We start from the raw sequence: 14693 nt of genomic DNA on the forward strand, positions 1-14693 counted from the left end.
TTTATACTAGTAAGGGGATTTATCAAAACTTCCCAGGAAGTATAATCAATTTTACGGTGCGTTACAGGTCAGGCTATGACACATACAGTAATGATCGGTAAAATCAGGCTATCAAAGATATCTTTGTGATTCTACTAAGTTAACAAATGTCATTGAAAGTACTATTGAAAGCAAACTTTTAGCTTGAAACACAATTTATCACCATGTACCACTGCTGCATTCCAACTCCACGGGTGTCCTGCAGTACTTCCTGTTGGTGTGTATAAATGCGTCCCGACATCTCTGCCCAGATGTCGGCTGATTTAGGAGATGTCGCGGAAAACTGTGTCTATATTGGGAAGTCTCCACTCCTGCACAGAGATGGCCTCGGTGGATTGTAACAAAGCTGGACCTCTTTTAATTTACTGTCATTGTGTGGGATGATGGTGTTGAAAGAGACAGCAGGAGATACATCTAATTCTGTTTTCTACGGAAGTCTCCACTCCTGTACAGAGATGGCCTCGGTGGATTGTAACAAGGCGTGCGACTCTTTTAATTTACTGTCATTGTGTGGGATGATGGTGTTGCAACAAGAGACAGCAGGAGATACATCTAATTCAGTTTCATCCATGCCTCCTGGTGACAAACTGTTATTTCTAAAGCTATTGGTATCCATGCACTCTAATGAACCCCACTTCCTTATTACTGGTTGGCTAACCCCGGTGGGCATCGACAGACTTCTTCTAATCATTCTTCCAGGAAATTCGTTCATTTTCATGGCCTTGGGGATTTCATTTTGCAGTGTAAGTGGAAAGCAGGCTTTCGCTGTCCTTGGCTTGTACTTTGATGTTTATTATTATAACTTTGCAGGAGTGTACATGATAGTATATACATCAAGAATTATGCAGGTCAACAAGTATATTTTGAAATGAAGATTTTTGGCGAATTTAAAAAAAATTTGTTCAACGGTACTGTAGCACAAAATAAGCATATTTGCGGTGGCATGATTTTGCAGTGGAGAAGCACCGCAAAAATGAAACTGCCGCAAACAGTACAAGATTTACAGTATGACAAAATGTTAATCTATAATTGAATTTAGAATCTCCTCAGATAAAATAAGCATTCTGTTTATGGCTTAACTTAGTTGAGAATGCTTTTTCTATGGATACTGATGTTGGTATTTTTACCTCCATTTCATTATGCACTCAAGCCAAAAGGTAACACATAGAATTGAAGAGAAATATATTATATGAATGAATGAATGGTTTTTATTTGATCATTTGATCATATTTATATACATCCATGACACTGATATCAGTTGAAATATAGAATACCTAAAATCACTAAGACCAAAGGACAATGATCAAGACATATATAGTCATGGGAAGCCTTATTCTGTCAACATGCTACATGTATAATGAGAGTTGACTTCATACTGGATGTTTCTTATAAATATCTCTTTAATATCAATGTGTATATCTGTTTGACTGAAACTGTAAGACTTACAAGCAAACCAAAATTAATTTTGCCATTGGGTGTTGTAAAGCCTTTGTGGAGGAGCGGCCCACTGACCATGTATATAGAGTGTGATTTGAGTAGAGCCAAAGATCTGTGTGACAAGAAATACATTGCAGATGCATGGTTAATAACGGATTTTTATTTTCGCAAAAAAAATTTTAGAAAAAAAAATAGCCTTCTGTTTTAATTAGTTTTTTTTCTGAAATTTTTTTTTTTTTGAAAATAAAAATCCGTTAACCAAGAAATTAAATTGGTGTGGCCTACAATTAAAAAAAATCTGTTAACCAAGAAATTCAATTGGTGTGGCCTAAGTAAGACTTTCATACAGTGTCATCAGAACTGTCACCAGCAGTCTATCACCAGATCAGACCAAATCAACAAACGATGTAAACTATGGCAAGATGACAGCCATCAATCATTTTCTGAGGCATCTCCAGGACCCTGTTCATACTTCGCAAATCTGGATTCGCCCAGGCTCAGGATTGATCCCAGATTGGATCTGCCAAGGTGGATTTGGCTGACTCATTCATACCAGGATTTGCGAATCTGGATCCACCCAGGCACATGATTGATCCAGATTTGTGAATCCTGGTTTGAATGGCCCAGTCAAAGGTCAAAGGTCAAACCAGATCAGCCAAATCCACCCCAGGAGGTGGATCTGGCGGATCCAATCGGGATCAATCCCTTGCATGCCGGATTGAATCCAGATTCACAAATCCAGGTATGAACATGGTCTGGGTCTGGCATATTCTTGCTATGACATATCACAACAGCCACCTATTCACCACCCTCCTTAAAGCAGGACCCCTATAGCTCGATTCGTTGTTGACTCGCTTGCATAGGGGCCCTGCTCTTCAGCGACGGTAGACACGGTTCTGGCGCCGTTACTGACAGTTGCTCATGAATAATTAATGAGCTATCCTTATTTGGCGGTTAATTTGTTCTGAACTAAAAGTAACGATGTGAGACATAACCTGATTGGTTGATAGCTTCCCAGTATCCTTTGCGCTTTTGCTTGAGATGAGGTTTAGCAAACCCTCTGATTGGCTGAAGCTGTTTTGGTGGCGACGGTGCCAGAACCGTGTCTACCGTCGCTGAAGAGCAGGGCCCCTACGCGAGGAGGGTTTCTATTCACACGACTGTATCTATAGCAAAAGATATCGAACCAAGAGAATTGTAGCCAACAACAACAGGGCGTAAGAGGTTCAGCATGTCAAGTAGCTTCTATATATGCTTCTATATACTGACATCACATATGGTAATCCGCGGGCAGGTCTGCCTCCGTGAAGCTGTAGAAGGAGATGTCTCCGTTGTCCACCACAGCCCACAGGAGCGGTACGGGTGAGCTCCGCTGGTTCAGCTGCACGATCAGCGCCAGGTCAGGTGCCGGCTCCGAAAACCTGCAAGAAACCAGAAACCGAAAATCTCATACCTCCACGAAATATGTCTCAAAAACCTGCAAGAGACAAGAAATTCAACATTTCATACAGTCAAACCTGTCTATAGCGGTCACTCAAGGGACCGGCGAAAACTGGACAGGTGGCCGCTATATAGACAAGGCTGGTTAATTGACCATGAGTGTACCTCCACGAAATATATCTCGCTTTTGTGAATCTCTAAGACTTGTTTTATTCATCATTATGAATTACTCACCGATTCTGATGCACTTTATATTTACCTACTGGCTCTCTTAATGCAACCAAGGAGGTTTTATCAATGATAAAGGCAACAGGCATGCATAGGAAATTGAAGATAGAAAATGAAACAACCTAACTTCCTAATAGTGTCCCCATGCCATGAGCTGACCAGATAGAAATCAGCAACTCTATTGCCTTCAAATACCACAGATACAGACACACCAAAAATATAGAAAAACCTCTGTACATGGTGGTAACAAACAACATTAAGAAAACTATCAATGATAGCTGCTACATCTTTGTTTTGCATTATCATGTCAAGTTCAATATAGTAAATGATACGACATGTGTACCACCTATTTCTTATTGCAGCACAATACTAGTATTTGAAAGCTTTTTTCCAGCTTGTTAATGACACATTTGCATGTCATTCAATCGTGACCAACATATACTCTCGCTGTTGGCTTTTGCTCTTTCGGATTGTGCTTTGCAGTTTGGAATTAATATTCACAATCCAGTCAGGAAAAAAAGAATGTGTCCACAATCAGTTGCTATGGCCAAACCAATTTAATTTGTTGCTTCTCAGACTTTTTCAGAAAAAAATTGGTACGACAGGGCGAAAAAAATTTCAATTTTTTGCAAATAGTCTGGGGTGAAGATAAAGGTTAACATAACATAAAGTATAAGAGGATTATTCAAGTTTCAGCATTGTATGGCTTGTTTTAATATGAAGAAGACCTTTACTGTATGTTCGTGCCCCGAGGGGCTAGATACAGGTCGTTTAACATAAACCTAACTAACATGTAAGTGACATATACAGTGAAATATATACAGCACATTGTGTAGACATACATGGTAGGCAATGCACCCCTTTCTTTAATCTAGTACAGTACTATAAATTTAGTAACAAAATTACTTTTTACCATGTAATATATGGATTGATATTGAGAAATACTTTTGATAAATGAAAAATTACAACTTATGATCAATGTGACCACACCTTTTAGGCATGTGTAAGCCTTGATTATCTATTTTAGTGGCTATTGAGTTTTACAACTGAACAGATAGTAAAATTGGGAGTAAAAATTTGTGAATGGGAATAGAGACCAATTTTTTTTTTAAAAATGGGAAGAACAGGAGAGGCTATTCCGAGAAGCAACAAAAAAAATTGGCGTGGCCTATATAATATGTATGAAATAAAGTCTCACTTGTGCTATATTGCTATTCCTCATATCAAGAACGTTATAATTAGCATTCTACATGGGAGTCTGAGCAGACGCACACCCTATGGGGCCAGTTTACCATGGATGGAAGGTAAGCCTGAGTGGAATGCACTGCTCAGTGGCAAGCAAAGGATTACTACACAAAGGGACTTGATTGCACACATAGCTGCAATCCTTTTTCTATTGTATATTATCTACAGGTCATTGACCAGGCTCTGGAAGAGATATTATGTGTCAAACGACAGTTATAGCATGATTAGCTTTGGGCAGTTCAATTCCTAGCTCAAGATATTTCATTAAAGGAAACCAAAGCAATATTAGGGCCCGGAAATCGGATTTTGAAAGTCACTTTATTCTTTTGATTTCTATACAATGTCATGATAAGTTCGAACAACACTATCACAATGTATAGCGACATCCATAATGCAAAATATGACATCGTTGTGATGTGAGAACTCACTGAAAATCGTCGCCAGGGTTTTTGTAGGCTCGCAAAACTAAGGGAATCATCATAAGGCAAGTTTTTGCACGGTTTTAGAATGCTCAAAGTATGAAGTTATTACGGAAATAAGCTAAACAGTGTTAGTAAATGTCACTAGCAAAAAGATTTCAGCATTTTTTCATTTCCATTTTTTGGCCCTAATATTGCTTTGGTTGCCTTTAAAAACAGGAACTTTATATTCAGACAAACTTTTATTCAATATTTCTATATTCAATAAGTCCAGATAAAAATATAGCTTTTTGCATGCCAGGAAAACATGATTATAAAAACAAACTGACAGTGTTTCTGGTCGAGACTTTTTTACTCAGTTCAGTATTTAATCCACAAACCAGCAAATTAAATTGGTGTGGCCTGATAGTGTCTGATTGGATGTTAAGATGTTAAGAAGTTAAGAATACAGAGCTACATGTGTAACCCCAATAGACCTCTCTACATTATACAATTATTGAAGGTATTACAGTTTTAAAGTGCAAATCTTGCCCTTTCAATGGAGATCAATACTGTGTCATGTACCCTGGGAATTGAGCTGTAAAGATGCCAAGCAGTCAGTATTCTCACCTGTTTCACTCAGTTGAGAAATTCTAGTCATGACGTCAAAGTTGAGCTTAGAATCATGACATATACAGTCATGTAAAACCGAGATCCAAGGGAAAGTTTTTATATACACCTTAGGCCACACCAATTTAATTTGTTGGTTAACAGATTTTTATTTAAAAAAAAAAAAAAATTTTAGACAAAAGAAATCATGAAAACAGAAGGCTGGGGCAGCCTTCTGTTTTCATGATTTGTTTCTAAATTTTTTTTTTTTTTGAAAATAAAAATCCATTAACCAAGAAATTAAATTGGTGTGGCCTTACAGTCTAGTTGCATTTCCCTGTGTATTCTGTACAGGTATGACCCGACATCATTCAAATTATCTATGTAAATTGCCAGTTAAAGTACAACGATATAGACATAAAAAATCTTCCTTCATGAAAGCAAATGACAACCAAGGTCACATACCAGGGGGCCTAAAATCAACCTTGGCCATCGTCTTCCCATCACCTAACCACATAGCAAATATCATTATAATCCATCTAGTAGAGGTTCTTCAGTTATAACACACACACACACACACACACACACACACACACACACACACACACACACACACACACACACACACACACACACACACACACACACACACACACACACACACACACACACACACACACACACACACACACACACACACACACACACACACACACACACACACACACACACACACACACACAAAACTATATCTCCATTTTTGATGGAGATATAATGTAAATAAAAAAAATACTGGGACTGTTTTTTCTTTATTTGTCAACTGTAACTTAATTTTAGCTGATTTAATGGTCGCTACTAGTCAACAGCTAAAATTTCATTATCGCTAATATTTGATACTTGAGACAGTAATGTTTGTTAACACCGTTAAAATTAAGTGCTATGACCTACTCCATTTTCCCCAAACCGCTATATTTTCCTGCCGCTATATTAAAGTTATTTACAGTAAATGGTCCTTTCTCAGAGCTGGCCAATTCTTCTTGTTTGTACCTAGTACATGTAAGTCAAATTAAAGAGGACTCTCTGCTACAGGAGGGATGGACCTTGACATATATGGTCTGGACAAACATTTATGAGCACCAGTGTTGCCACAGCAGAGTTACTAGCTATCTTACGATCAGTTGATACATGGGCTTGGGAGGGAGACAATTTACCAAATTTGTATTCAGTTTGATTAGGCCACGCCAATTTATTTTGTTGCTTCTCAGAATAGCCTGTATTGTTTTTCCCATTTTGAAAAAAAAAAATTGGTTATCATTCCCATTCACAACTTTTAACCCCCAATTTTACTATCTCTTCAGTTGTAAAACTTGATAGCCACCAAAATAGATTATAAAGGCCTACACATACTTAGAAAGTGTGGTCACATTGATCATATTCATTTACTAAAACTATTTCTCAATATCAATCTATATATCACATGGCAAAAGGTAATTTTCTTACTGAAATTATAGTGTACTATATCATAGAAAGGGGTGCATTGCATAAAATAAGCCACGCAAAGCTGAAAGTTGAATAAAAAAATATTATACTCTTATTCTTTATGTTATGTAATTTACCCTTATCTTCACCCAAGACTATTTGCAAAAAAAAATGTTTTTAATTTTTTTTTTGCCGCCGGTATGATTTTTTTCAGTAAAAATCCGAGAAGCAACAAATTAAATTGGTGTGGCCTTAGAGCAGAACTCTGCAGGGAGAATGCTAACCTTTCAGCAATGTCACTATTACAGCAGGGAGTGATCAGAGACATGCAAGGTTGCCTGTACACACGACTGAAGCTGTCTGGGGACTCCCACTGAGGTATCGCTGTGTCGTGCGGAATTTTCTCAATATCAGGAAAAAAGCCTTGAACTTCATACAACCATCAAATTTCTCTCAACTGGGGAAAAATCATGTCGCTGTCTCAATATCATTAGTCCCCATGTTGTGAAATTTGATGTCCACATTTGGCCACAGAGTGTTTATTCTGTATTTCTGCATTATTTTCTGTCACCTTAATTTGAAGTTGGCCAATATTGTTTTTTAACTGAAGATTGAAGTCACCAAAAGTGATACCAAGCATGCAGTGAGTAGCTGGAGATTGGAAACTAAAAAATTCTCATCCTTCACTTTTAACAAATAAGCATGCTCCAACAAGGCTGAATATCTAGCCTGTGACCCTTATATCTATAGTGATGCTTCCCTTTGTAGTTAAATCAAGGGGACACTAATTTAAGACACAACCAAGAGGAAACTAAAGTGGATGGTGCCTTTGACTATTGAGGAGTGAAGGCTGTCTAAAAATAAAGATAGAAACCTCGCATTTTGTTTTATAGAGAGAGAGAGAGAGAGAGAGAGAGAGAGAGAGAGAGAGAGAGCATATAGCAAACACATAGCAAATTACAACTACCTTTCGATTTTTGTGTAGGGATGATGGTTAAGATGATGATACACATGTTTATTACCACCATTGACAAGAAAAGGACACACGTGGCTTAGAGAAGATTTAGATAATCAAAGATTAGACTACATTTATCACACTGAACAGCAATTCTCATGGAGTTATTGAGTGCACTGTGTTGATGGTTTCATAAACGTATCATGTGTATGCATGTCTTGTATGCACACAAAATATATCAACACTTTTAAAGTAGGCCTTATCAGAGAACATTAGAGTTGACAAATCTCCCAACAGGAAATTGCAACATTTATCAGCAGAATCCTTGGCTGGATAACATGTTACTGATCGTCAAGGTGAAGGGTGTTTGCGATATATGATAAGAAAAGGGAATCAAAGCACACTTTAAGCAGCTGGCAGTTTGACAAGAAAAGGATGCCGGGGATTAATCTTCTCCCTGCTGCCTAACTCTGTAAGGCTACACCAAGTAATTTTTATGGATGACGTCCACGTGCGCATTGATTTTGGTTTGTTCCCAGAAAAAAACCCCAAGAAATTCAGCTTCCTGTAATAATGACCGAAGAGTTACGACAGTGCCGCAAATCAATGGAAGATGGAAAGAAACAGGACAGGACAACGACTGGGGTTCAACTTCAACTGATTTCTTCAAAGTATTGTTGTTTTCATAATGAATAAAATGATTGTTAGTTGTTATTACACTGTGTTCTCTCATTCAATTTGTGTCCTAACATGTGTCCTCGACTATTATATTTCAAATCTAGGCGTCTTGTTTTTTCGGCCAATCTTGTTTTTTTTTTTTGCGCTCTCGCATTAGATTTAGGGTCTCCCAAGGACGTCATCCATAAAAATTACTTGGTGTAGCCTAACCAATAGGGAATTGGATGCCAAATGGCCACTTTAATGTCAAAAGTTAGCTGATGATAGCTTAATTAAAGATTATGAAAACAGAAGGCTGGGGTGAAAACTTGCACCTGACCCTGTTCATTCCCTGAAATTGTGTGCACCAAAGTACAAACTTTCCTCTGAGATTCTGTTTTCCTGTTGATTTTCCAATCTACCAGTAGTATCTTTTTAAAAATTCCGTTAACCAAGAAATTAAAATGGTGTGGCCTAATTGAGTAGAGAAAGCACACATTGCACAAAATGTGCTGACACCTACAATCATCATCATATTCTATTCAGTGAATCTGTGAACACTGCATGTATGCCCAGACACAGTATGAGTCAAAATTGAATGCTCAGTGTCCAGATGCAAATTGTAAATAATTGCCTCCAATCTATACATTTCACAGTACACTGAAGTTATCAATTGTCTGATAGCGGAAGTAATGATACTATAAATTGTCCGCAGCGATTGTGTTAAGTTGACCGTGCATGGACTGAATGGAGAGCAATAACAGAAAAAATGGAATCACAAATATCTCTGCATGGCAGACATCAAGGAAATTGCTTTTAGATCTAGTAAATAGCTTGAATTTGCCCTTGACTGATCTGTAATCAAGTAACTTTTATCAAGGGATCCTGGGTTATTTCATTTATAAGACACTGTAGTAAGCTGTAATATTAGACAAAAACAGAAATAACATGTTTTCTGACAAAGTCACACTGATGTAATTATTTTTCAGATCAAAAATATTCAAATTGCATAAAATATTCTGTGCGTGCCGGTAGATACATAAATGGCTTAAAGTCCACAAAATATGTAAGAAATACAAAAATAAGATGGGTATTTGATCTAATTTCTAATTAACTATTTAATGAAGACTGTACATAATCATCTTAAGAATTATTGTAACAATGGAATTTATTCTCCTTGCTGTGAACAATAACCTCACGGAAGGTGTTGTTCTCAGAATGTGAATGTGGTAGACATTTTCTAATATAATTTTGCATGTCATACACGTATACATAATATAAATAGCATTTCAGTAGAGGATGTGAAAGTTTTGTTTTGCCCTGCAGTAACACTACAAATGTGGCAGGGAGCACATCCGATATTCTATCTTCCCTAGAAATGGCACTATTACTTACTGGTGGGTATTTGTCTATCAGGTATACAGGGCTCGAAATTCATTTTTGGAAATAGGTGCACTGGTGTACCCAACCCCAAAAAATAGGTGCGCTGAAAGAATATTTGGTGCACCACATAGAATAAAGTTGAATGTCAGCAAAACGCTCTTAAGACTGACTTCAATCAGTAATTCTATAGCTAACCTTAAAATTTAAAACAAGTGATACATCAAATAAAGTACAACAAAATAGTATATTGCTTACATTTCAAGAATATTCTGTATGCTTATTGTACAATAGTACCTTTACCCCGTAGCCTACAAAAATATCTAGGTGCACCCACAGTCAAAAATTAGGTGCACTGCTCCAATTTTGGGTGCACACAGGTGCACATGCACACAGTATTTCGAGCCCTAGGTATACCCTGAGCTATCTGTGGCAGCACGGGATATCCGGGACTCATTCTGTCACATTTAACTTCCTGGCGTGGCTAACATGAGATGGATTACATGTCACTCTGCAAGTACGGGCTAGTCAAGAAAAACGGAACCGCAAAAAAAGATGACCTTTCCAAATGGTAAAAAGTTGACTGCATTAGAAATAGACCAAGGCAAGGTACTAGACTGTGGGAGAAAACATTGCTGGTATAGCAAGAGGAAATAGAAGGTATGTCACAGAATATCAAAGAATTAAAGGCAACCCAAGCAATATTAGGGCCCGAAACTCGTATTTTGAAATTCAAGTTATTTAGTTATTTCTATACAATGATTTAGTTCAAACAACACAATGTATAGCGACGTCCATGATGCAAAAATATGACTTCGTTGTAATGTGAGAACTCACTGAAAATCGTCGCCAGAGTTTTTGTAGGCTTCCGAATTCAAGGGGTCATCGTATGGCATGTTTTTGCACGGTTTAAAAATGCTCAAAGTATGAAGTTATTACACAAATGTGCTAGACAGTGTTAGTAAATGTCACTACTGTAACAATAAAGATTTCAGCATTTTTTAATTTCTATTTTTTTGCCCTAATATTGCTTTAGTTGCCTTTAAGAAACACTTCCAATTTGGCAGGATTCAAGAATACAAATGGATCCTTATACACTCCCTTTCGAAAAAGACCAAATGAAGGTATTAGAGTTTGTGAGAAATCATTCTGTTTTTACAACAGGAATCATTAAAAAATATAAAAAATTAGGTGCACAGGAAAATATTTGGGTGCACAACATAGAAATATTGTCAAAATAAAACAGACACTCAGAAGCCAGGAATATGCTGTATACATATATATATGGCAATAGCATACGATATTACCTTTAACTTTAAAGTAAATAAACCTACACAAATATCAAGGTGCACTGGTGCACTCTTGGGCAAAAATGTGGTACACAGCTCGAATTTTGGGACTCCTTTGCACATATGTAGGTCCTAAGGTTACATATGTATGAGTACACTACACTTCCTTTTGCATGTAGGCCCTTAGATTATACATGTATCAGCTTGTGACATGAGTACAGACAGAAACAAATTACAGAGGAATACAAACAATCAAGATAAATGATGCCATGTCATGATATGTTCAATATGAGGCCACAGCAAGTAAATTTTATGGACGCAGACTCCAAAACTAAATGAGATAGGGCGAAAAAAAACAAGGCAGGCAAAAAAAAACAAGATTCCTATATTTTCAAATTCGAGATCATAAATCTTGTCAAACAAGAATTGAGGCGACAAAATATGATATCACGACCAACAGGTCTTTTACTCCAGACCTGTATTCAACCAATGAGGTTTCATATATAATAAAACCTCAACAGTAAACATGTCCTTGTAGATAATGTATACATTTCAATAGACTAACTACAACAAATGCAGAAAAGAGCTTGTTGTACCGTCATCTGAAGCAGCTACACTGGGTATTCATATGCAATGAAGGACCTTGTGTATACATCTCAATTTATTACAACCAAGGACGTTATATAATGCAAGGTATATTTGCCAATTTTTGGCATGTTGACCACCGTCGGATGGCAATGAAATTTCTTGTTTTTTTTAATAGACTTCAGTCGAAAATTAATGAGCGCGCTGATGTCATCCAAAAAAATTACTTGCTGTGGCCTAAGCACTATAACAAAATGGTTTTTACATCAGCTTCCTAACTCCCTCCCCTGTGACTCATGCTGTAAGCACTATGAATTCAGGTTCAACAATAAGCCCCTGTAGAGGTGAAGGTTATGCTAGTTTGCCTAAATCTGTTGTATAACCATATATTCAGTGTTTCATAATTGTGATCGAGGGAAAGTGTTGAATGCAACAGCAGAAATGCCACCGGAATGGCGAGCTTGAGAGACTCAAGTGTTAACTGTCTAAATTCTTTGACAACCCTGCATTCAAAGACGATGACTCAGAGGTAAAAAGCTTTCCGCCCCAAAATGGAACAGACTGACCTGGTCATGGGACGATTTAAACTAGACAATAAAAATAAGTGTTGTTTGCAATATGGCCATGTGGTGATTTTTTTTATTTGGACAGTCTTATATCTTTAGCACTCTGTTCAAGCCAAGAAAGGAACAACAGCTGCTTTATAGTAAACTTAAGGTAAATAGCAGCAACTTGAAGATAATTTTGCGGAGTATTCTCCACTCGGAAAATGCCCCCCCCCCAAAAAAAACCTGCCATTATGAAGCCACAGGTGGTCCTTTAAAATGGCAATATTTTTGTATCAACAGGACTAGAGATAAAAATATAACATAATTAGTGACAAAGGTAATCAATGATTTTGACATGTAGCAGAAATCTATGATGGTTCATTCTTTGGCCAGATTGTTATGAACTAACCAAAAAAGACACCGTAATTTATGTTTACTAGCATTACCGTACATTATTAGCAAATCATTAAGTTTTCTTCTTCTTTTGGATCTACACAAAATAATTTTTTTCTTCACAGGAGTTTCAGTATCAGATATAATTCAAAGTACATTTTGTAAGTCTGAAGCAATGCGATGAATTATAGATGATTATGGATGAAGCTAGTCTGCACTCTAAGACTTTGATGTTGATAAAAATGTAATTATTACATGGACATATATCATAGGCTGTGGTTACTGCATGGTATGCATGATACATAGAAATGACTTGTAGCTTGCTTTTGTGTGGCATCGTGTGGTGCAATCGGTAGAGTGTTTTGCCCAGAACTGAGAGGTCCCAGGTTCGAAACCCCGATATGCCCCGATGTTGTGCCCTTGCAATTGGGAAAGACACTTAACATGACTTTCCTCACTCCACCCAGGTGTGAATGGGTACCTGACTTCAGTTGGGGAAGGTCATATTGAGGTCACCTGCTGGTGCCGAATGGCAGCCGCCCAGACCCTTGCGACAGTTCCACAAAGTGCAAGTGTGGAGCAAATATGTATCTGTTCTGTATTATATCATTGGAAACTCTGCAGCAATTCATCACTGGCTGCCATTGCACAGGTAATTTTTGACCAACAAACCATTATTAATACTACTATTATTATTATATACATGTATGTTATGAAGTCCAATTTTTAAGATGTACAAGGGAAGAAAAAATGGGGAAAAGAGAAATGAGGATATATACAGCTATGCTGGGGTAGGGAATTTCCCGAGCAGCCTTCGTAACCCCTGCTTCTCCTAGTGGGTCAGTGAAGTCAATACTTGTCTCGAGCATTGATATTTCTGACCTAGGATGAAGAGATGCTACTACAGTAAGAATTGGTTCAGTGCTTAGATGAGTGGTCCCCTATGGCCTTGCACTGAGCTAGTTCGTTAAAAAAAAAATGCCAGTTTGGAAAATGGGTATTCCATATGAATTCATTTCAGAACCAAGGAGAGAATAATAATCATGCTCTTCTGGAAGACAGACATTCAATTTCACAGTTTACTGCTTTTCCAGTAAAGTACGGCCCTGTACATTAACAATGCTGAAATATCATAACCTGGGCAATATGATATGGAGCCTAATGATGTCTGAGATTTACAACTAAAGGTTACCATCTCATGTCTAGACAGATATACTGTAAATGCATTTAAGTTTGCACGGTTTTTATTTCGTGGTAGGGAGAAAATGGAGTTTTCGCGGTGGTTTTAAGGTCACGTTTGAAACAATAGTAGCGCTACTAACAGTCATTGGTGGGCAAAAAGTTTCGCGGTGGTTTTAAGTTCGAGCTCAAAGTTCAACGCGACAACCCGCGAACATAAAACCACCGCAAACATTTCTGCATTTACAGTAACAGTCATTCATTTCAAGCTATTCTTGCCACTGCCTCTACGTGTTGTGAATTGTTGATACAGTTGCCATGGAGTTGTCATGGAAACGAGCAAGGCTACCATCTGTGATTTTGAACGTGTGCCATCAGAGACCACCAGGTAAAAGGACTGGCATTCAAAAGGGATTTTCGGATCTGCTGGTATCGCTTTGCGCTAGACTTCTATACAATGTGCTGCAAATAGATCAAGATTTAAAGGGACGTATTGTAGAATCTGGGGGGCAAAAACCAAGAATATTCAGAATTTGAAAAATTTACATTCAGATTCACATTAATTTTGTTACTTATTTGTTACTTATTTCCAACATATTCTCGTCATTTTGTCACATTTCCATCCTTGATAAATGACTTAAAACGCAAAACATGCAAAATCTGGCTTATACATGTATGCATATAATGTAGTGGACCCCATTTTTCAATATACAAATAAGCCAGCGTAGAACGCTAAGAAAAATCTGAATCGACCGTTGAGGTCGGAGATCGAGCGTGATAGGAAAAACACCACAAGTGAACAAACTTCAGAACGTCGCGCTTTCGATCGCAT

At 37.6% G+C, this 14693-nt stretch overlaps 1 protein-coding gene across 1 annotated transcript in view; it reads right to left on the reverse strand.

The window, feature by feature from the left end:
- Positions 1 to 2745: 2745 nt before the first annotated feature.
- The window catches only part of LOC136439528 (tRNA-splicing endonuclease subunit Sen54-like), a 38406-nt gene continuing 26458 nt past the window's right edge, over positions 2746 to 14693 (reverse strand). Inside the window, exon 10 of the mRNA XM_066434945.1 lies at positions 2746 to 2897. Within this exon, the coding sequence (XP_066291042.1) occupies positions 2747 to 2897 (151 nt within the window). The 3' untranslated portion in view covers position 2746. The remainder of the gene's footprint in view (positions 2898 to 14693) is intronic.

Source organism: Branchiostoma lanceolatum, chromosome 8, assembly GCF_035083965.1.
Source record: "Branchiostoma lanceolatum isolate klBraLanc5 chromosome 8, klBraLanc5.hap2, whole genome shotgun sequence".
Taxonomy (NCBI): domain Eukaryota; kingdom Metazoa; phylum Chordata; class Leptocardii; order Amphioxiformes; family Branchiostomatidae; genus Branchiostoma; species Branchiostoma lanceolatum.